The sequence below is a fragment of the Podarcis erhardii genome, assembly GCF_964252035.2.
Source record: "Podarcis erhardii genome assembly, chromosome: 5".
NCBI classification, from domain to species: domain Eukaryota; kingdom Metazoa; phylum Chordata; class Lepidosauria; order Squamata; family Lacertidae; genus Podarcis; species Podarcis erhardii.
This window is the reverse complement of record NC_138509.1, coordinates 50,361,109-50,385,247: the sequence shown is the minus strand read 5'-3', so window position 1 is coordinate 50,385,247 and position 24,139 is coordinate 50,361,109. Positions and strand designations below refer to the sequence as shown.

Sequence of the window (24,139 nt, the reverse complement as noted above, 5' to 3'; positions counted from 1 at the left end):
CTACTTGAACTGGGAAGACCTGAAATAAAATCCTCATTTAGCTATGAAGTTTGCTGGGTATTTTCAGCCATTTACTTTTATTTTGGCCTAATATGGCCTTGCAACACCACTGTGAAGACAAAAGGGTCATGGGAACCTCTGTTTCATTGAACTGACTCCCTTGGTTTGAGGGGGGGGGCGACTGCCAATTTTGTTCACCTGATTGAGAAGATAGAGAAAAGAGAGCTGAAATTGTTTGGATAGGATCTACAAATCTTATGCTATGTTATTTATTTCATTTAAATAGTTACGGACAGCCTTTCTATGTAAAGCTCTCTCATTGTGATTTACATGATACAAATTTCCAAAATATAAAAGTAATACAAAATATAAATAAAAAATAATTTCAAAAATAACTTTATGCTACATCAAGTTTAAAAGTATAATGATTAAATTTGGAGTTTGATATTTCTTGGTATACCTTGGAACAAAAGTATGTTCATTTATAATTAGCTTCCTGACCTTGTTATTACACTGGGGTGAGATTAAAGCAGTGATAATGTACCAGTATATAGTTAGCATACACAAGAATATTGGAAGCTGTTTGAAATCGATACCATTGATATACTATATTCATCAGTGCTTGAGGGGCAGGAGAGGTGAGAGGAAGTGGAAGAGTTTCATTTCAAAGTATGCCATAGTACAATTTGTTCTATGGGTCATTTAGCACCTTTATAAGAACTGTATAATCTATTGGATAACAAGCATGGATTGGTATACATACAATAAAATAATTGTAGTTGTTTATCAATACCATGATCCTGCTGGCCAATTTTTAGACAGTTCTACCCTACTGTTCCACATGATACAGATCTTACTGTTCAAGAGTGCTGTCAAATCTCTGGAAGAGTTTGTTGGGTGCTACAGGGGACTCTTGGGGGAGGAGGGAAAGAAAAAGATTGGTTGTGCAGGCTGCCTACCACTCCCACAAGTGGATACAGCCTGCTATAAATGATGTCAAAACTCCTAATAAATGTGAACATACTTTCAAAAGAGTTTTCAGATATTCTTTGTAACTTGATGCACGGCAGAGGCAGACAGGCACTCAAACAGACAACTTCAACTTTCTTCAAGACTCAGAGAGCTGCTTTTGAAAGTGCCTGCCTCACCTGGATCAAATGATTTTTTTGAAATTTTTGTGTAAGCCTATTCCGTATAGCATTCTGGGATTACATTCACTGAAAAAGTGTGAGATTGTTTTAGGTTCACCAGAGAATGTGAGCTACCGAGTGTCAGGCTAGGCTTCTCTGCCCCCTCCATCACCCTATATATTTTATTTTGTTTCTTTTTGATGCTAACCAAAACAGTGGGATCTTCCAAAAGGAGGTTAGCTACACACTTCTTAGGACTAGTAAGTGTGAATACTCTCTCACATAAAATGGAGATGGCAAATGAGGCAAGAGTCGTGGCCTTGGATGATTCATGTCCTAAAATCACAATATTACTTTCTATTACTTTATAGGTCCATGTATATATTTGGAGGTTTTTCAAGCGTTCTGTTAAATGACATCCTTGTGTACAAACCTCCCAACTGTGAAGCATTCAGAGATGAAGAGCTTTGTAAAACTGCTGGGCCAGGGTTAAGATGCTTATGGAACAAAAACCGCTGTGTGTCGTGGGAATCTGGTCATGATAACAACATTCTTAGGGCAAAGTGTCCCAGAAAAACAGGTAAGTGAATTGTCCCTTGGTAATTATTATTTTAATCATAGCAATGATAGCAGTGCTATGATATCATAGCACTTTCTACAAGTTTAACGAAATGCAAGTATAGACGGATTGGGACTGCGTGTGCTGGTGCTGCTCTGTAAATATATTCCGATTGTGAATTTAGAAACAGTTTGATAGTGTTATATAAATATTCTTAGTATATTATTAGCCTATGTGTTGCTTTATGTTTATCAGATTGTTCTGTTTTGCAACACAGGGGATTTTTGTTGTTGCATAACTCTGTAAATATATTCATCAGGAGGTGTCAAAGTTCCTACATGTGTACATGTGTACCAACTGTATAGGTAAGATCCATGATTGCGCAGGCAGAATCTGTACATGTAGCATTGGTATGCATAGGCTCTCTTGCAATTCTGATGAATGCACGTATGGGACAGGGCCAGCAGCCATAATCCCACTTCCCCCTTTCTATGCAGGTTCTGTATAAATTTGAAAGGTATTCCTAGAAATGTTTATTAGCATCTATAAAGGTGTTTAGTCCCAGATAAAAAAAGAATCAATGTAGATATATTATTTTAATAATATATTTATTTATACCCTGCCTTTTTCTCTGACAGGGATTCAGGGCATCTTACAGATAAAAATAAGCACAGCTAAATATATAATTCCTTTCGTAAACTGAATATGATTTACCTCTGCTGAGTGCCATATAAAGATATACATCCTTTTATTTGTATGCCACCTTTATATTGTTAAAACCATGCTCAAGGAGACTTACAACATGAAAGAAATTGCATAATTACAAATATAAAAAGTGTTAAGTTGTGGGTGAGCATATCAGACGACACAGCGATTCTTCAAACAGCTCTTGTTTATTCACAGGCCAGAACAGAACTGAACTGAAGGGTTCAGCCAGCCTGCTTATATAGAGCTCCACTACAATGCAACTGTAACCATTTTCTGTAACTATCCAATCACTGAACGTCACTTTCAATCCCCTATTTGCATATGTGGACCTGAGTGAAAACTATCTACAGTATCCCCCTGCTGGCCCAGGGTGAGAACTTCAGTACATAACAAAAAGAAATAGTCAAACAATAAATAAAACACATCAAAAAATACACAACCAAATTGAATAATGTCCATATTAAATTAGTACAGTGGTACCTCAGTTTAAGAACAGCCCTGTTTACGAACTATTCGGTTTACAAACTCCATAAAACTGGAAGTAGTGTCCCTGTTAGTGAACTTCACCTAGCTCTAAGAATGAAAGTCGAACAGTGGAAGGGCACTGGCGGCGGGAGGCCTCATTAGGGAAAGCGCACCTTGGTTTAAGAACGGTTTCGGTTTAAAAACGGACTTCTGGAACGGATGAAGTTCGTAATTCGAGGTACTACTGTACTTGAAGTTTGTAGATTACCATCAATTTCCTTCAGTATTATTTTAGTAGTTCATTAGGAAATATACCAGTATTGAAAGAAAAAATAACAACCTCACAGTCTTTTATCCATAAATATGCAAGCGAAGGCCTGTGCACAGGACTTTCTGGCCCATTCTGCCACTGTATAGCTCCTGTAGCCTTGCCCCACCAACTGTTCTTGAGGGAGCTGCTCTAGGAGAGAGGGGGTAGTGGAGATGCAGCAGGAAGGAGTAATTAGTTAAAGTTGGGGAGAGGGGTTTTTAGAATCAATAAGGATTAATTCTACTGTAGCGCATTAATATTATAAAGATACAGTTCATTTCTTTTGAAAAACAGTTAGAAAAGGTAAAAATATATATATATTGCAAGGGAAACAGCTCAAAGCATGTAAAACCGGAAAATATTTGAGAAGTGGTATGAATTGGGGATGATATATTGTAAGGGCTTTTTCAGGGCACAAGAAGATACTTCTTGAATAAGGACAAAACAGTTCTTTAGTTATTGAGAACCTCATAAATAAAAGGTAAAGAGATGAGATGTGAATACTGGACTGAAAGGTGAGGTAAAATGAAAGGTCTTTGAAAAGTGTAAGAGTAAGGATGAGATGCTTCAAAAGCATAAAGAAAGGCCATCATGGGCTTTGTGATAAGGAGAAGAGTTAGAAATGAATGTGTCAAGGATCAGAATGTAATAAAGGATTTCAAATGTAGGAGAGAGTGTGATGACATGATTGAAGCAGGAGGCTGCAGTTGAATTTTGACGTAAATTTGGTTCAGACAGGTGGCTTTTTTCCTGAAGTAACCTCTTGATAGTATTTCATGGTCTGCTTCTCATGGTTTTCCTTGGTGAAATGATTAAAATGATTGCTCCTCTTTGAGCTTGTACAACGCTTGTGATAAATTAAACTTTTCTATGAATACTTTAAGACAGATTTCATTTTATTTTGAGTCAAGCAGGCTCTTTTTGAACAGATTTAAATCCTACACGTTGATCTCTCAATAGGTCCTTTTCTAACAGAACCTCTTTTTATTAGCCTTTTGTATGGTTAAGCCCATTCCTGTAGTGTAGCTGAAAACCAGTGAGACACAGTTATTTCTGATTCACAAGTTTACTTAATAGCATTTCACCTGCCAAGGTACTGGTAGAAAACAACCTTCTGAGAGCACACTAAACTGCAGTTCAGCATTCAAGTTGCATTCCCAGTATTTGCAACATTCCCAGACCTCACCCACCTTACATTTGGAGTCACTTAACTTGTAGCTACTCCATTTCTTCCAAGACTTCTGTGTTTATCTAGGACTTTATTTCCTGAAGAAAACCCACCCTCCAAATATATTGTTTGTCAGCAAACTTTTATCTCTTTACCTCTCCCTTTCTCCCTATTTTAGCATTATACATGATCATCATCATCATCATCATCAGTAGTAGTAGTAAAAAATTTTTATGTTGTGAACCACCCTGAGACCTGTGAGTATAGGGCAGTATACAAATTTAATAAATCATAATAGATAAATAAAATGTATGTCAATGGCAGCTATAACTGAAGCCCAGCATAGGTGTTACAAATTAAATGGCTATAGTCTGCATGCCAGTTATATGCTTCATGATGTCCTGAAACGTGATATATATTGTAAATAAATAAACATTTAGCTTTGCCTGGGGAGAGCTGGGTTCAAATCCCCTTTTGGCCATGAAGCACAGTTGGTGTCCTTGGCCCAGCTGTGATTTCACAGCTTAACATTTTCATAGAATTGCTGTGAGTGTAAAATGAGGCAAATGGGCACAAAGTTCACAACTCTGAGCTTTTTTTCATATTTGGATATATGTCTTTGGCTCACCATAGGGTTACAAAATAAGTAGAAGATGTGGCCGACCACTATCTCAGGGGCTAGCTCAGTTCTGGTGATACACAAGTCAGCCACAGAAAGCATCCATTTTGGTTAGTTTCTCAGTCCAGGTAAATGCTTGTTTTGAATTGTGCAATAAAGTAAAATTAAATAGCCATCCCCATTTTGCTAAATAAATGAAGAAGACAGCACAAAAAATAGTTTCTAGCACATTTGTATACAGTATTTGGGCACATCTCATGCTTTGGATTTTGTTTCAAGAAGGATTTTTTTTATTATTGGCAGAAATCCTTCAAGAAAAGTGTTGCAGACAGATAATGGGGTATACCGGTAAATAACATATAGTTAACATGTTTAGCTTCATGTTAAGAAACTTTATTCTCAGACTGAAGGTCATACTTACAATGAATAAATGCTGGATATTGTTTCCAGCAGCTGTTAAAGAATGCGTGAATTAAAAAGTGCAACATCCTTTGTCTCTCATCTTGATGCTTCACCATGTCTTTCGTTTGTATTATAGCTGCAGCAGATGACAGATGTTACAGATATGCAGACTGTGCCAGCTGTACTGCCAATACAAATGGCTGTCAATGGTGTGATGACAAGAAGTGCATTTCTGCAAACAGTAACTGCAGTGTGGTGAGTATTTATATGTGGCAGTTTCATTAATGACACTGCTTTGTAACCATTTATTTGCTCTTTTGGTGCCTTCAAAATGTAAATGTCACATTATAATCAGATGCTTGAAATACATACGAAATAAACTTCATCATAAATTAATTGCGAAGACGTATAATATAATTGGAAAGAGAAATAATGAAAGCAATTGAACCACCTGCTTTACAAATTGGTTTGGTCAACCAAGCACATAGTTTAAGCCTTAGCTGACAATCCACATTATCTAGAGTTCTCTGAAATATTCTTACATGGCCATTTGGGAATTGCGGGATTATCATCTAGGAAAAAGTACACCTGAGCTACCTCTTATTCATCATCATCTTCATCTTAAAAGCCTTGTCTAAACTACTGGATTTCCAGACATAGCAAAGTTTATGAATATTAAGTAGTTGTTCAATCTTTCTCAAAAGAAGAATATAATAAAAATCCTTAACTATCCAGCATGACTGCTCTTGGATGCCTCCTTAATGCCTCCTTAATGAAAGATAGAGGGTTGTGATGCAAGACAGGGCATTCTTGGTGGTGGTCTCCCATTTATTGAACTGGTGGTTATATTTATACATCAATTGAAAATATTTTTGTTTTTCCAGGCTTTTGGTTCATAATTTGTTTTCTGTTGATTTTTGTCTGCTACCTTGAATGCACGTGGCAGTATATGGTAAATGAGAATATTAATTTAATCATTTAATTTGTGAGATACAGCAATAGTGACACATTTAGGGATTTGCAATTCTCCACGTTTATAAACGGATATATATATATATATCCCCACAGTTAACTTTAACATAACAATGTGAATACATTAATGTTTCCTCTTATTACTATTAAGTTGTGTTTTTAAAAAATGTTTTCCTGGCTTCACGTGTTTTCTATAGTATATAAAACTGTTAGTAAGAAAATGAAGGGGGAAACATCTACCACTACTTTACTTTTTTGCATTTTAAAAAAAGATTCCACCTTTGCACCTGCCCCTAACTACCCTGATACATGTTCCCTTGAGAAGAAACATGAAGATTATTATCAAAAGTGATTGACTTGACTTATGTGTTATCGGTGGCATACAGTAGTGCTTTTGACAGCAGAGTAAAATTACTTGCGATAAGGCAAACCCTCTGAAGCACATCAAAATGCTGTGGATATTTTTCATGAGTTGATAAAAACATTTATAGCAATGATAAATATTTCTCTTTTAAAAGCAAACAAATATTAGAAAAAACTGCATGTAATGATTTTTGAAAAGAAAGTTCCAAATCTCTGGTTATGTGATATTTCATACATGGTGCTTAGAAATGCAAAGGTAAAAAAATCTAGATAGTAAATGAAAAAAAGAGAAGGACTAAAGCAAGAATATTACATTACAAATATATATCATTTAAGGCCTGTTAGGCAAGGACAGCTGGATAATGAACAGAAATTATACTTTAGACTTTCCCCACATCATATATTATCTTTATTGAGAAAGCAATGAAGCTGAAATTCCAAACAGGTCAGGAATGCTAAACCGCAGAAAACATAGTTGAAATGTAAAGTGTGTTAAAGCTCATTTTGCTTAATCATTTGCTGTTGCCTGCAGCCCACTGTTTTACCTTCAAAAAACAGACCTGGTCCATTTTATACCCTACACATGGCAGTAGGTACACAGTGCCAGTGTAGCTCTCTGTGTGCACACGATGGGGGGTATATGTGTTCCTAATCTGGGTGTGTGACAGGGGATTCCTTTCCGCTTGTAGCTGTGTTTAATATACAGAAATGTGGTATAAAACTAGATTACCTCCCAAGCTTGTGAATAATGTGAATGATGTCTTGGCTATTGTAATGTCAGATAATTTGCTAGGGTTTTTGGGGGGTAACGTTAAACCACATCTTTGTATCCAAAAAGGGAAATTCTGGTTGCTTCTGGGATATACAAAGCTCATGTATCTTCAGTATAATTCTTGACATTGTGATTGAAATTGTTGCTATTTAGCAAATAGTTTCTAGCAGGCCAGAGCATCTAAACTATTTGGATTTATTCAGACATAAAAAGGCAACATTATATTAATATACTAGGCACATATTGCTAAATCTATACTAAATTTTAAGATACAGACATTTAATACGTCTCCTGCAACTTACTCCCTACACCCAGTTTTTAACTGCAAATTTTGAGTGCAATGTTTCAGGAACTTTAGCTGGGTAGGCTTATTATACATGTTCACTCTATGGAAAACCCTTTCTAGGCAAAGACTGTAACACTGTAACTTGGTATGAATGAGAGGCCAAATACAAATCAGTTCATATAATTTGGGCAAACTAATGGCGTGGTTTGATTTTCCCTGCATTGAACAATGACACTTCCTTTTGTGTTCACATGAACATAGGCAAGCTTATAGGGATGACTCAGAATATTTACCTGAGTGCCACATAATTTCTTAATGAAAAAAGGACCTTTAGTTGAGATGCTATTCCTTTCTTCACCTGTAATATGAGAAGTCTGGCTCCATGAGTGAAATTCAGCGTTGTGTTCTTCGAATGATTCTGTCTGTGCAAGCATTTCAGCTTGCCAGATGTAATGATTCCCCCTATCCTCACCCGCATTCTGTTTAAGTTATCCCAGCCCCCAAGCCAATTTTTTTTTGGGGGGGGCATGTGGGGTAGGAGAGAAGGGGGAAAGTGCTATTGCATTAGCAGAAGTCATTGTGCAGGGCTTCCACTGATGTGACTAGTTAGGCGAATCCCATTCCATGACTCCCAGCACACCCTTCTACCTTAACACAAAAGTACATACTTTGGGTGTTGTACTCTACGCTTGCTTAATTCCTCTCAGAACTAAACTTTATTCACATACTTGTTTAGATAATCATTTCTTAGCTTTGAAAGCTGAGACACAAATAAGCCTTGTGTCCATCCAAACAACCCCTTCTCTCAGCCCACTGTGATTAAACCCACAAGTCTTCAATTAAACATATATTCCTGTTTCTATTTCATTCAGATTGGGAAACTATGATTACCTGGGTTAGAACAAGCCAGTACCTTAAACAGTGGTTTTGAAGTTGGTCTAAGGTTCTTCCAAACTTTTTGGTTAAAGGGTAGGTTATAAATGCCTTTAAATAAATATAAACATCAACATTAATAATTATGGCACTCTGAAAAGGAAGGAAGCAACGGGCTGCGTGTGCGTGTGTGGGGACAACGACAATATATCTTATGATCAGCCAAACAAAAAGTCTATAGCTGTATAAAAGATAACTCTTGTTTTGAGATCTAGCAAATCAGGACTCAAGGATGGAATGGAAAAACAAATATGATGGGAAAGTCTTTCTAGACCTTCTGTAGATAAATGTTGCTGTTTAGATATCTTAGAATCATTGTGCAACTTTTAATAAGAAAACACAAGCATTCACAAAAACTTAGGCAGAAAATGAACTGTCATTTGTAGTGTTGATAAGGAACAAGGGAGTATTTAAAATAGCCGAAACTGGCATAAACAAACCAAACCTTGAACTATTTCAATAAGTTGGGCAACTGTAGATGCTTCTTCAGATCTTAAGGGGATAAACTAATGAACATACTGAGCTGCTAGCAATTATTTTTGATAAGTCATGTAAAACATTGAAGGCATCAGAAGATTTTTTTGTGGGAGGAGGTGGAACAAACAGTTTCAGTTTTATAAGGATGAAAATATAAGAGCAACTACTGTCATGTGAGTCTAACTGGGTTTTGAAGTGACATTGGGTCCAGGCAGCAGCTTTCTTTACGACTGATTTGAACTGTGGTGCTAACCCCCAATTATTCAGGTGTGGAGAGAAAGTCCTGGGAATAGATGCCAAAAAGTATAGTGCAGAACTTTCCAAACTGTGTGTCGCGACGCGTTAGTGTATCAGCTGCAGTTTGTAGGTTTGTTGCACAAATGCTCCCCGCACACCTCTCAGGGCTGGAAAGGGGTTAGTTTAACCTCTGGTTTGCTAGGAAAATTGAATTACTGTGTTGCAAAATGATGCATGTCTAAAAAGTGTGTCACCAACATGAAAAGTTTGGAAAGCTCTGGTGTAGTGGGTCTGTATCATAGATGCTTATGTAGATTCTGCTTTGTGCACATGCAAATTTACCATTCATGAAACAACATCCCACTCAGGAAGATAGTGGGACTTCCTGGAATATATCCTCCCACTGTGTAAGAAAATATGACAGTTGGAAATTAGTCTGTTTATTCATACCCTTCTATTTATGTATTTTTACACTTACACCTATAATAAAACTTGTGCAACAGATGTTAGCTCCAACTAAGACCTTAGTGTTAACAAGAACCACCTATTGGATTTGCATTTACACTAGGTTACTGAGATTTGTCCAGAAACGAATGTGTAAATTGGATTTAAAGGAAATAAAGCTTGGAAGCAGGTGACTACGGAGAATACAGACAGTAGTTATTAGTAGTTCTTTTTAAAGTCAAACATTGTTAAATAGCCTTTGGTTATCTATAGTCAGAAAACCATACTGTGAAACCAGTAAGAATACTCCCCCCCCCCCAGCTTTTCTTTTTTACCCTCAATGCTACTTACTACCATATGGGTTCATTTTCGAAAGCAGCCTGAACTTTTCAGGATTTTGACATTGTGATAATGACATGTTAACAAGGAATATTAGGTGAGGACAGTGTTAAGTGAGCAGATGGTGCTTACTTGCAATTTAAAATTCATTGTAATGTACCTCACAGGCAGCATTGTCAATAATGTATAATGGCTGAGCCAAACTAAATGCAAATAGGTATAAAAAGGTCTTCTGAAATTCATCTGTGCATTTTTTACAGGCTTACCTTCTGTCGCTTTGCATATTTTACTCTAGCTAATTGGTTATGCACATAGCTCTGTAGAGTTCTTATAACAGAACATGGTTGTGTTTCTGTGTTTATATCTAAACACCTTGTAATACCTTTCTTCAATACCTTAAAAATAATTTGTGTTTCATGGTGTATTCTACATGGTTCAATATGATCTTGTCTACAACTGGTATTTTTAAAAATGACTGTAGTATTTAAAAAGGACAGCGTTCCTAATTCTCAATATTAGTACCAGCACTGTACTACTGCTATACAGGCAATTGCTTTGTCCATTAAATAATTTTATTTAATAATCTATGTGCTTTTAATTGGCCAAAGAAAAAGATGGCACAGGTCACTTAATTCAAAATACTGCAACGACAAGATTTCCTACACTTCATTCCTTCCTCCACAAACACTTATCTGTTCTCCCCCACAGAAGGAAACATCATTGTTTCCGTTGTGCATATGTTACGGCAGCTGGGTTTTTTCCTTCAAAAACCCCTATCATGTTCCCCCCTTAATCTGTTTTTCTCTGTACGCAGCATGCTTCATTCCTTTCAGCTTTTCCCCAGATGTCATACATTCTAAACTCTCCTCATTTTTTGTTGCTTTCTTCTTAAGGCTAACTCTCACTTTACATTTTATGTTCTAGCATGGATGCCTGAGCACAGAATAAACTAAGCTCTAATTAAGTGTGAAGGGAGCACCCAGGTAAAATTTGATGTGTGTCCATTACATTACTTGGAACTGGAGGCCTATGCTTTCTTTTGTTCTTCTATTCCATAACTTTATTTTTCATTTTCTGAAAATACATGTAGCAACAATCCCCATATGCCTTCATTGTTGTTGTCATCCATCTGTCTCAGGAAAAATGGAGGAATGTGCCTTTCAGGGTGAAGTCAAATAGTTGGAAGGTTACAATGCCTGCTGTGGCAGTAGAGACCGATATGGGAGAGGTATGTTTTGTTGCAGCTGGGCAGATGAAGTTGTCTGGTTGTGCAAATGCACTATGCCATTTCTTCTCTCTGCATCCTTCCCAATGGTCATTCCTCCTCTGGTCACTGCTATAGATGCAGCCCGGCTTAAGATGGTCAGTAGCTGACCAGTGAGACACGATGATCTCTCCCACTGCCGAAGGCAACCTGTAGCACTTGGACCTTACATCAGTCAGACTGATCTTCTAACTTGTAACTGCGGCCACCTACATCTGGGCCTGCCCAGTTGGCAAGCCCCACCCCCACCCTTGCTGAGGTGGTCCAAAGGAAAGGAAAGCAATACATTTGGCAACAGCTGAGCTGCAGGAGTTCCTGGAAGGAGACGTACAAGACATCATCAGACCGCCTTAGTGACTCCACTCCAGTTTTGTATAGGGTTTACTTCTTCTGAAAATGCACATGTAGATCTTGACATTTTTTATACAGAAATTGAAAGAAAATAGCAGTTGTGTTATGTGCTAAAGCAGGACCAATATCATTATCTTTATCTCCACAAGCTGCATGAGCCAACTTTGGGGCTGTCCACCTGTCAGTCACCTGATGTCATAATGACATCAGGTGACAATGCCTCTGAAGTGTTTCCAAGCAGTTTCAGTAGAAATCAGATCATTAATTAGCCAAAACAGAAGTGGATGGTTCATAGTTATGCTGGTTTGATGGTAATACTTTAGACCACCAAATGAATTGTGACTATGTACGTCCTTCAACTCAGGCATTCCCAATGCTAATTGAGCACTCTGTCCACATGACCCTAACCGTCGGAAAAAAACAAGTTCACTAGCCCAAGAAACAGGCATCTAACATTTATTTATGAAGTAATTATTAGTCTGTGCTGTTTCTAAACAACTGAATGACAGTTGCCAGATTCCTAAAAACAGTCTTTAAAAGCTTGTTTTCATTAATATTAGACTTTATTGTTTAATTATTTTTTTCAGGATTATTTTTAAATGATGAATTTTAAAATTTAGAAAATGGTTGCAATGTATTATTTACCTTCTTTTTTTAAAAAAAAAATGGGTAAGTGCCATGACTTTAACTCTATTAACATTTACCTTCCTATTACTCGTATATTTAGGTCAGTCAGTTCCTTCAGAATTTTTAAGCTTTCTCCATTCTGAGAATTGACATGGTATGTATGTGTGCTTATATTCTAGTCTGTGAAAAACTACACCAAATGTCATGTAAGAAATGAACAGATCTGTAATAAGCTGACAAGCTGTAAAAGTTGTTCACTAAACCTCAACTGCCAGTGGGACCAACGACAGCAAGAATGCCAAGCATTACCAGGTAAAGGGGAAATAATGTGTTTGAAAATAATTTTTAAAACATTATTGGGTAAAAGGGGAAGAAATTTCAGATCCGTGTTAGGAATGCAGACTTTTCAAAATTCAACACAGAGAACTATAGCCTTGACTACTGGGTGTAATCCATCCAAAATGACAAGGAATAGGCACAAGTTTAGCTGTTACAGATAGGTAGCCGTGTTGGTCTGCCATAGTCAAAACAAAATAAAAAAATTCCTTCCAGTAGCACCTTAAAGACCAACTAAGTTAGTTCTAGGTATGAGCTTTCGTGTGCATGCACACTTCTTCAGATACCTATCTGAAGAAGTGTGCATGCACATGAAAGCTCATACCTAGAACTAACTTAGTTGGTCTTTAAGGTGCTACTGGAAGGAATTTTTTTTATTAAGTTTAGCTGTGTTCTTCTAGATAATATGTTATTTCTGTATAGTTTTCGATGGTATCCACATGCCACCTTCATGTTGATGCAAAGCGTAGTATTGCAAATAATCTTGCACAAATCACAAACCTTATTTTCCTGAGATTTGGCAGTAACCCGTTGTATATCACACTGTGCTCCTATTATTGTACTTTTACTTCACCAATTGAAAATGCTAGTTCTGTTGGCTATTCTAATGTAAAGCATTTGTTGCCATGACCTCCTGTTTTACTCTGGAGGAAGTGTATAGGGGAGGAGGTGCTTTTTGTTGAATCTTCCTCCCGCAGATCCCTGTGCTCAAGAAAGTTTTTTTGGGGGATCACCTGGGGAGCGTGAGGAGTGATGCAGGAAGGGAGAATGGTAAAAAATACCCTACCTTCCTCCTTGAGCAGGGAGCCTCTGCTGGATCTTGGTTGCTTCTGTGAACAGAAGGAGCCCTTCCATCCATGGAAGTCATACCTTGGTTCTAGCTCAGTGGTTCCCAACCTTTTTTTGGTCATGCCCCACCAAGCATCTCTAAAATCCTGATTCCCTACCCCCCCTTGTGACATATTATTATTATTGTTGTTGTTGTTATTATTATTATTATTATTATTATTATTATTATTATTCAAAAAGTGAACTCCTGTTCACATGGAGGAAGCCTAAAAGGCCATTAACTGTTAATAACTCATTCTCGAATTGCCCCCCTTAAAAATCAAATTGCCCCCCCTGTGGGGCTTGTGCCCCACGTTGGGAACCATGGTTCTAGCTGAATATGTAGGTGATGTGCCTTTTAGGTGAACTGTGTTCTGAAAAGATAATTCTAAAGCCTAGTTCTAAATGTGATGTTTTTTTCTTTCACAACTACTTTAAGCTTGTGTAACTCTTTACTAGCTCATCTGTGTGGAGAAGGATGGAATCATGTTGGAGATGCCTGCCTTCGTATAAACTCTAGTCGTGAAAACTATGACAACGCAAGACTTTACTGCTATGGCTTACATGGCATCCTTGCTTCATTAACAACCTCAAAAGAAGTTGAGTTCGTTTTGGATGAAATACAGAAATATACCCTCCAGGTAACCTGAGTGTCTAATTCATAAGTGCATATATGCAAATGTTTTTGTAAACTGCTCTAAGAATTTATTTATTTTTTACAATCAAGCGGCTATAAATGAAATGAAATGAATGAATGAATGAATGAATGAATAAAAGTAGGTTAAAGATTGGTTTTATTAATTAAATTGATGAAATCCATATACTGTATTTTTCCATGTATAACACGCCCCCATGTCCACCCAATGCACTATCCATGTATAAGACGGCCCCAGTGTTTTTTACATAATTTTAAAGTAAAAAAAAACTCGTCTTATACACGGAAAAATACAGTACATTTTAGAAGCATTTGCTGTAGTGCACACGGTGGTAATTCTGCCTACAGGATCTCTTGGGATAGTAATTATTTCTAAATGTATATCTCTTCATATAAATGAGCATATCCAAATTTTATGCAAATATTTTGCTTTCGTTTTGAGCTTTTTGTGTTACACATTCCCTCTTTATTGGCAATGCACAAGTGCCCACTCTAAGGAAAAGCCTGTTGATGGGACCAGTTAACAAGCTGGAACAAAGAAAACACCAGATCAAAGGGCTAACCTGCACACAGGTTTGCAAAGCAGTTCAGAAGTGAGGACCATAGAATAACCAATGATTTAGGAAGACACCAGAGCTCAGATCGTGTTGCTTGAGCAAGGCTTAGCTAGAATTGGAAACAAGCACCTTTCCTTTTCTCAGAAGGATCCAGTGTTTTACACATGGGGGAGGTTCACACAGATCTGGCAGCTCCTAGCACTCTCCTTCTGATCCATTGTATCTTCTTCTGAAAACAAGCAGACTAGTTCCCAAAGTTCAACACCTAAGAATGCAGTTTCAAGATTTGTGGACAGTTTTGTTTTGACCTGCCTTAATGTACGTTTGCACACACATATGCTCACACACATATATACAGACACACATCTCTAGATGAAATGGTAAAAGAAGCCCCATGAATCTGAGAATACCGCTGATGACAGCCTGTCGTTTTGACAAGTTTGGTAACTGGAGAAATAGTTGTTTTCATTTTCTGAAATTTCTGAAGGTGACACTGTACCAAACATACCTTTATTCAAATGAATTATGTGTTGAGACACCTAAGCTATATAAATTTGAGATAAGTCACTTGCAGTATACACTACAGGTAGACAAATCCATGCACTTTAAGGAGGTATTTTGGGTCAAATGATTATTTACTTATCAAAAACTTCTAATGAAATGTTACAGTGATTTATGCTTTATCTCGCTTCTGTCCCCCCCCTCCAAAAAAGTAATTTCTCTTTCATTCCTATCTCTCTATCCGTCCCATTCCATTTATTGTGTGTAAGTCATTTTGAATGTGCTATCAGTTGCCAGAGAAGCTTGCTGAGATTTCCCTTGATTTCCCTTCATATGCCTGCTCTTTCAGGCTCGAATCATAATGATTTAGGACATACGATTTCATTTCAGATGACTTCTTTGTTACAGATAGTTTAGTAAGGTTCACAAATGTAGGCAGAACAGCTGAGAAATGTCTGCTAATCTGAAATATTTGTGCTTGTTTGAGTCTTAAAACCTTTTCATATTTAAAGCAATGATTTTTGTAAAATAAAAGTTTTTTTGATTAATATAAACTATTTGAAAATAAGAATATAAATGTATGTCTGACTGAATGATGTTTTTATTTAGGAAAGAATAAATGCTTGGATTATTATTATTTATAAAATTTATGTAACTGCACTGTGTCTTCTGCATACCCCTAATGTCATTCACTCAAGCAGCCTCTCATCCATAGAATTGGAAACCACCTCTCAGCAAAGTAGTAATGTCAGATCTATAGGGCTGACACCACTTACTTCATTTCCTCCCTCTTCTGCATGTGATAACCTTGGAGGTTACCATACTCAGGTTATCATGCTCATACTCCAGACTACCCCTCATTTTCTCCATCCTTCCAAAGTTGTGATCTGGGGACGCAGGTGGCGCTGTGGGTTAAACCACAGAGCCTAGGTTCGCTGCTCTGATTCGCCAGAAGCGGCTTAGTCATGCTGGCCACATGACCCGGAAGCTGTACACCAGCTCCCTCGGCCAATAAAGCAAGATGAGCGCTGCAACCTGAGTCGGCCACGACGGGACCTAATGGTCATGGGTCCCTTTACCTTAAGGATGAATTTTGTATGCGTATTTAAAGGAGAGGGACTCCCTAGATTCAAAACAACAATAAAGACCGAGAAACTGATCCATGCCAGGATTTGACTGAAGACTGTTAGGGACAGAGTAGGTTGAAGCAACATCAGTGCATTACAGCTGCTTATCCATTGAGTGCTAGTGTTTGTATGGCAAATACCAGTTGAGGGACTGGCCTTGCCTTTGTGAGTTCTGCATGTCTACCTGTAGAGAAGCAAGGTAATTATCTCATCTCCAGAATGAGTTTCAGCTAAATAGATAGTATATACAACAAAGTGTTGGGACGCGGGTAGCACTGTGGGTTAAACCACAGAGCCTAGGACTTGCCAATCAGAAGGTCAGCGGTTCAAATCACCACGACGGGGTGAGCTCCCGTTGCTTGGTCCCTGCTCCTGCCAACCTAGCAGTTCGAAAGCACGTCAAAGTGCAAGTAGATAAAAAGGTACCGCTCTATCGGGAAAGTAAACTGTGTTTCTGTGCGCTGCTCTGGTTCACCAGAAGCGGCTTAGTCATGCTGGCCACATGACCCGGAAGCTGTACACCGGCTCCCTCAGCCAATAAAGCGAGATGAGCACCGCAACCCTAGAGTCGGTCACGACTGGACCTAATGGTCAGGGGTCTCTTTACCTTTACAACAAAGTGTTGAATTAAAAGCCAATATAAAAGTTATATATGAAAAGCCTTGTGGAATGAAAAGACTTTCAGGGGCTGCCTAAACAAGAAGTGGAGAACCTTTCAGCCCTCCTGATGTTGCTGAACTACAACTTATGTGAGTGCTATCAGGCGTGGCCAGTGGCCAGGAATGATAATGAGTTCTAGTTCCGCAACATCTGGAGGGCGAAGGGTTTCCTACACCTAGTTCAGCCTAAAGACAAGGATCATGACTGAACAGTTCACAAGGCTCAACCTAGCTCCTCTCGTACACATTCTGAATATATGGTTATGTGATTCATGTCACCCTACATTCTTTACTAGAGAGTGTATACTGGAAGATAGGATTTTATCAAGAGACACTTATTTACAGTGGATCGTGTTGCATTGCAATATTTGTTCAGCTTCTTTAATCTTATTCTTATCCTCCAATTATGCCCCTTCAAAGAAGGATACAGCAGAGCAGATAATTTAGCCAACGCAACACCAATGAACAAATGGTTCAACATCCAGGGCCTGGTGGCCTGTGCTCTCCTTTCTCTTCGGAACATTCTTACCAATGTGGAGGCAGTACTTGTTCCCCATGTTCTTGTGTGTACAATCTGGACCACTAATGTCCTGGTGTTCTGTGTAGCCATATTTGTTTTAGCAACTAGAAGTCATGGGACTGTGAGGTTTAGGCATTGGCCTTCCATCTTGCCTAGTGGAACCTCCCTTGCTTATCTAAGTGGAATGCTTTGTCCTTGTACTCGTTCTATGTAATCTTACAAATGGAAGGCACATATACTGTATATCTGAGACTTTGTGAAAGTGGAATGAAGAGTTTAATCTTGGGTTTAGAGCAGAGTTCACTTTAAGAGAATAGAAGCTTTATACACTGCAGCATTTTTTAGGAAGACCTAATACACAGGATAAAATATGTTCCACATATGCACAAATGTTGAAGAAACCACCATGAATGTATTTGAAACAATACAAAAGAATTGACGAGAGGGCTGAGGAGAGAAAGCAATGCTACTGATTCATGTGATTCCCCTTTTCATCCTTCACAGAAAATATCACCCTGGGTTGGGCTACGGAAGATCAACATCTCCTATTGGGGATGGGATGATATGTCTCCCTTTACGAACACAACATTGCAGTGGCTTCCTGGAGAACCAAATGACTCTGGATTCTGTGCCTATCTTGAAAGGGCAGAGGTTGCTGGTCTGAAAGCAAATCCATGTACGGCTATGGCTGATGGCCTCGTATGTGAGAAACCTGTCGGTAAGAGAGCTTACCATATTGCAAATATTCTTTTTCGAACAATTTGCTCCAGCATGTTTTCTTTAGTACAGTATGTGCATAATGAATGTTGGAAGAAAGGTTGGTTCAGAGAGAACAGTCTCCTCCTAGTCTGAGATAGTCTTTGAATCCATAGCTTCTTCCTCTGAGAATGGGGAGTCTCTCAATCCAGAGTAACGTTTCATATAGATTTGAAAGCACTTTTCCATTTTTCAGTTTGCATAGCACATTCTAATTCCCTAATCCATACTTTCTGAGTTTCTGAACATGTGCTTTTCAAAGTTCCAATAAGCATTTAAAAACAGCAGTCATGAGTTTAGTTTTAGTGCACGCTAAAATGTATGCTTTATGGAATAAATTAATGTCTGGAAAATTTAATCCTCCTTCCAATACTGGCAGCTGAATTTTATTAAGTGAGAAGTAAGGAGGAGGATTATCCCAAATAATTTCCAAAATACCTACTAATCTTTTGAAAATAGTTGGGGAATACATAAAAGATGTCTTGTAACACATATATTATCCATAGCAGAATATTCATTTTAAGTTTATTAACCTTACCACAAATAAGTTTAAGTGAATTATGTTTCATCTTTTAACCAAAAAATAAATAAATAATTTTTTTAAAAAATGCAGTGGAAAGTCTTATAGTGAGATACCTTGGCAGTGTAAGTTGTTAGTTAATTCTAAAAATGTTTTTAATGGATAGATATGGCAGAAATAAGGCAGTTTTCCATATCACTTCACTTACACTACCTGCAAACATTGAACGTTCTTTCTCTTGAGGGATAAAATTCATCTCTTGAACACTTTTAGAACAGCTAATTTTACTGCAGCTGTTACACCAGCTCCATGAGTATATGAACAGAGTTTCATATAACTAGGGTTGCTATATTTAGATTTCTTTTGCAATATTGAAAAGTGGCTTTTGGATAAATCTATTGTAAAGATTTTTTCTGAAGCTTGGTAGAAAGGACTGAGCCTCTCTACTGTCATTAGATGGAGGTATGATGCTGTAGAATAGAGAAGATCAAACAGAAATAGATCAACTCTTCTGTTTTGGGAATGAGGAGCCACAGTTGTTTGGCATAAATATATCCTATAAAGGGAAACATCATAGGAACATGTTCTCTATACACTAGATTTGAATGTGATTGACATGTAAAACCATGATGGTAAACAGCCATATGTATTTTATGCTATCAAACCCTAAATTCAACATGGTTACAGGTGATTGTGTGAGTCCATTAGGAATAGTTTGTTGTTAAATTAGTACTATAAAAAAATTGAAGTTTAAAGCAACACAATTGGATGATTTACATAATTTTCTTTCCTATGCTCTCACATATAAAGAAGGAGCTTGTCATGGAAACTACTAAATATCATAAATAAAACATGAATTCTACAAATTGTTTGCTTGCTTATGCACACATTTGTACTACCGAAAATGATGAAGCTATCAAAGTTACTGCATTTTTTGTTTCATGATATTGATTCTCTGGATATAACTGTCTGCATTTTGGAACAATAGATGCATAGATGCTGTGATCTTGTTTTTTTCCCTATAAAAAGACAGAAGCTACAATTTAAGTGTGGATGTTAGATGCTTTTTGAAGCATAGAACTCTTTGCAGTTGCCAATTTTTCTTCTGTTGCAAATTTGAGAATCTTTGCTGCCTTTCTTAGTTTTATTATAAAGCAATTGCTAATAAACTCAAATTTCAAAACAGTGGAACAATTTGCAAGATCCTTTCTCTTTTTATTTTGGAATGTTGCCTTCCAGAAAACTGGAATAATGTTTGTCATGTATAAAACATTAGGTAATTCATCAGGTGGTTAAGGATATAGACTGCTGTGCATTAATAATAAAAGGTATGCTTCTGTGGACAGTATGTAATTGGGAATTACTCTCTTCTCATACTTCAGTTGTTTGACAGCAAAACAAATATATATATAGTACATTTCTACCTCTCTGTTTTATATAACTAGTTGATTCAGTTTCCTGAGCAATGCATGATTCCAAGCGAGACAGAATGCATCCTGTGCTGAAAAATATTCTCTTTTATGTTTAAAAAAATGTTTCTCTTGTTTTTGAATTTTTAGCGACTGCAAATATCTACAGCAGGGGGCAGATGTTCACTTGACAAATCATACTTTTAGACAAAATGCACACTGTTTAAGGGAGAATGTATCACCAGTGAAGTAAATAGCTATTGCTTATGCACTATTTAACAAATGCAGTAGAACCAAAAGGTCATGCCTCACTGTACCTATTCAAGTATACACAGTCAAGGTTTACAATATGTGTATGGCTTACTATGTCACATATACTAATAACTGAAGAAAAGGATAATGGCTTGTATATTATATTTTTCCTTGAAAAAAATGCAGCCCAAATTGTAGAAGGAACAGTGTGAATTATTATAAATGCAGCCAAAAAACCCTAAACAAAACACAAAGAGCAAGACCCTACATGTAGCAAAGTGAAAGCATTCCTGAATAAAGCAAAGGAAAGATATTTGTGTAGTATCATATATACTAATATAACATGAGTTTGGGGAAAATACTGAAATTCTACTTTCACTTTCTTTCTCCTTCAGTTAGTCCAAATCAAAATGCAAGGCCCTGCAAAAAGCCGTGTTCCTTAAGGACGACGTGTTCAAACTGCACAAGCAGTGGCATGGAGTGCATGTGGTGTAGCAGCACAAAGCGATGTGTTGATTCAAATGCCTACATAATCTCCTTTCCATATGGGCAGTGTCTAGAGTGGCAGACTACCACCTGTTCTCGTAAGTATTTTTGTGAAATGAAGATTGCTAATTATGGTAATGAGTTGAAGTACAAAACTTATATAACAAGTGGGACCTGCTAGAAAACGTTGCATTGTGGATTGCTCCTGTTCCAGGTTCTAGCTAAGTCTTTTCATTCTCTTTACCAATGTTCATGTTGCGTCCCGCCCCCCTGCCCCCAGGTTAGCAAGCATTCTGTTCCGACTTAAGCATGTTCAATCCGCATGGGACTGTGTGCGCACTCTAAAGTTGCAAACTTTGGAATTCTTCCATGTCTCCTGATACCTCCCTCTTGTTTGCGGGTGATGCCCTTTGCCCATAAAACAATGGAGTTTGTAGTTTCCTTTGGCTACTTACTGAGAAGAAGAGTTTGGATCTTTATCATTACCCGAAGGAGTCTCAAAACGGCTAACATTCTCCTTTCCCTTCCTCCCCCACAACAAACACTCTGTGAGGTGAGTGGGGCTGAGAGACTTCAGAGAAGTGTGACTGGCCCAAGGTCACCCAGCAGCTGCTTGTGGAGGAGCAGTGAATCGAACCCAGTTCACCAGATTACGAGTCCACCGCTCTTAACCACTACACCACACCGGCTCTGAGTCTGCTGAAATTTGAACTGATCATTCTTTTAGCCATACTCCTAGGTGAAAACATAAGTTTGTATGTGGGAGCTCCAAAATTCATTTCCCACATTTCTGTTTAGTAGGGTAACAGGCTTAGAATGACCTCTGCTTGAGATCTTGGGGAACCACTAGCAGTCAGGATGGCGATACTGTCTAGGTCAACCTTTCTCAACCTTGGGTCCCTAGATGTTGTTGGACTACAACTCCCATCATTCCTAGCCAGCATGGCCAGTTGTCAGGGATTATGGGAGCTGTTGTTCAAGAACATCTGAGGACCTAAGGTTGAGAAAGTCTGGTCTAGGCAGACCAATGGTCAATAGGAACTTTATTTTCTAACCACTAGCCACTCTGGAATGTTTCATCAATCATTTTTAGTGTTCTAGCAAAGCAAATGCATAGTTGCACTCTGTCTGTGCTCCAGTAATCTTGTCCTTCTTTTTTCTCCATCCCAACTACCTGTAAATCAGGGATAGCTTTTGTAGCAAAGCAAAGTTACACCACTCCTGGGGCCAATCACGTCAATCTGACATTCTTCAGTAAATGTGTTGGAGATTCTGTGGCCTGAACTGTGTTCTGAGACTGTGGTATAAGCTATGGTATAAGCTAGGGAGCTACTGTGGACTGTATAAGTGTTCAGGCGTCATACCTCACATCAGCTGAGGAAGGAAACAGAGCTGCAAAACATTGGCCTTTGGCAATGGGCAGACTGTACAGAGCTCATGGATTGGATAGGCTTAATATAATTACAAAGAAACTGGAGTTTTGTCCTTGCCTGGTCAACCCTTAACTAATGATACATCTAGTTTCTGAGTGGGTTGGAGAAGTGGGTTGGTTTTGCTTGATCTAAATGGAAATACAGAGGCATCTGCTTGTAACATGAATAATATCATATGGCCTAGATGCCATTGGAACTATCCTCCGTGGTTCACAAGGTACCTTTTGCTTCCTTTACCAACCCAATTTTCAGCTTCAACCATTAAAGTTAGGAGTCCTAAGCTAGAGAAGAGCCCCTTCTCTCTTGGTCTGTATTCTGGTATGCTTGGTCACGTGCCTGACTTGTACCTTACACAAGTTCACTCTTATCGAGCTGAGTAAGGAAGATCCCACCGCAGCTTCTACGTTTGTCAAAACTCTGCAGAGCTACCTGACAAACTTATATCTTTGTAGAAATCAAGTTGCACATGGCATATAAGCCTTGTTTTTGTGTCTTGGAGTTTTCTGGGATGTGTGTATGCTGTGTTAAGCTCTATATTTAAAAGACCTTTCTGTGTATTTAGTTGAAGGCCATCCAGCTTTCTTGCATGCAAGAAGAACAGCAAAAAACTATGTTTAATTTAGTTGTCATTTGAGGCAGGTCTATAAAATTTTATATTAAATAAACCTAATGGGATTTCTTGCATGTCAGTTCAATATCATATGTAAGAAGCTCTCTCTGAAATTGTATTTTCTATCCAGCCAATACAAAAAATTAAATTTCCATAAGACATTTTATCAGAACCTAGCTATTTAAAGTTTGAGAGCGAAGAAAACAAAAACAAAACTGTAAAACACATTTTTCCTATGACTTGCATCTGAAACAAACATTTCATAAATGATTTTTTTTAAGTCTTGCTCATTTGCACAGAAAATGTCTGTCTATCTAGTAAGAGTGGGGAGAACTTTGTGTCATTTTTCATAGCAGTATATTTGATTAAAGACTGCAGTAGGTATTTGATAACACCATAAATGTCAGTGTGTAAGAGCAAATTTTCCACATAAACTGTGTGAATGAGACTATTTATATATTTTCATAGCTGTGAATACATTTTCATATTCATTTTCACAGCTAAGAAGGAAAATAAAACATTTACTTATTGAAGGCAATTAAGTCACAATAAAAATGTGAAGCTTTGAGAACATCTATTCCTGGGGAATATACTTATGGCCGCCTTATAAATGCAGGAAAGGGTTCCTCAGTATTATGAAACATGCAAGGGTGGAGACTAATAAAGCAGGAAATCCCCACTGGTATACTACTGCAAGAAAATCACCACAAGTCTTCCATATGAATTGACTCAGATCCAGCAATCATCATCTGAGGCCCTTCTTCATGTGCCTCTTCCATGAGTGGTCTGGAGGGTGGCAACACAAGAACAAGTGTTTCTGCTGTTTGTGGAACTCTCTCCCAAGGGAGGCTTGCCGGGGTCCTTCATTACATTTATTTAGGCACCACGTGAAAATGTTTTTTCTTCAACCAGGCGTTTGGCCGATAAACATTCTATGGCTTGTGTGTGTGTGTAGGGGTTATTGGTTTGTTTCTGCTTCATTATGTGTTTTGTTTTCTCATTTTGCATTTTTCAGTTGTGAACTACCCTGGGATCTTCAGATGAAGGGTGGTATACAAATAAAA

At 37.8% G+C, this 24,139-nt stretch overlaps 1 protein-coding gene across 3 annotated transcripts in view; it reads left to right on the top strand.

The window, feature by feature from the left end:
• Positions 1 to 24,139, top strand: part of ATRNL1 (attractin like 1) — a 514,893-nt gene that overhangs the window by 105,337 nt on the left and 385,417 nt on the right. For all 3 annotated transcript variants that reach the window (XM_081863641.1, XM_081863642.1, XM_081863643.1), the window contains exons 12-17: positions 1,502 to 1,710; positions 5,498 to 5,616; positions 12,606 to 12,738; positions 14,050 to 14,231; positions 18,114 to 18,327; positions 20,942 to 21,130. In XM_081863641.1, coding sequence (XP_081719767.1) covers positions 1,502 to 1,710; positions 5,498 to 5,616; positions 12,606 to 12,738; positions 14,050 to 14,231; positions 18,114 to 18,327; positions 20,942 to 21,130 — 1,046 coding nt within the window. The remainder of the gene's footprint in view (positions 1 to 1,501; positions 1,711 to 5,497; positions 5,617 to 12,605; positions 12,739 to 14,049; positions 14,232 to 18,113; positions 18,328 to 20,941; positions 21,131 to 24,139) is intronic.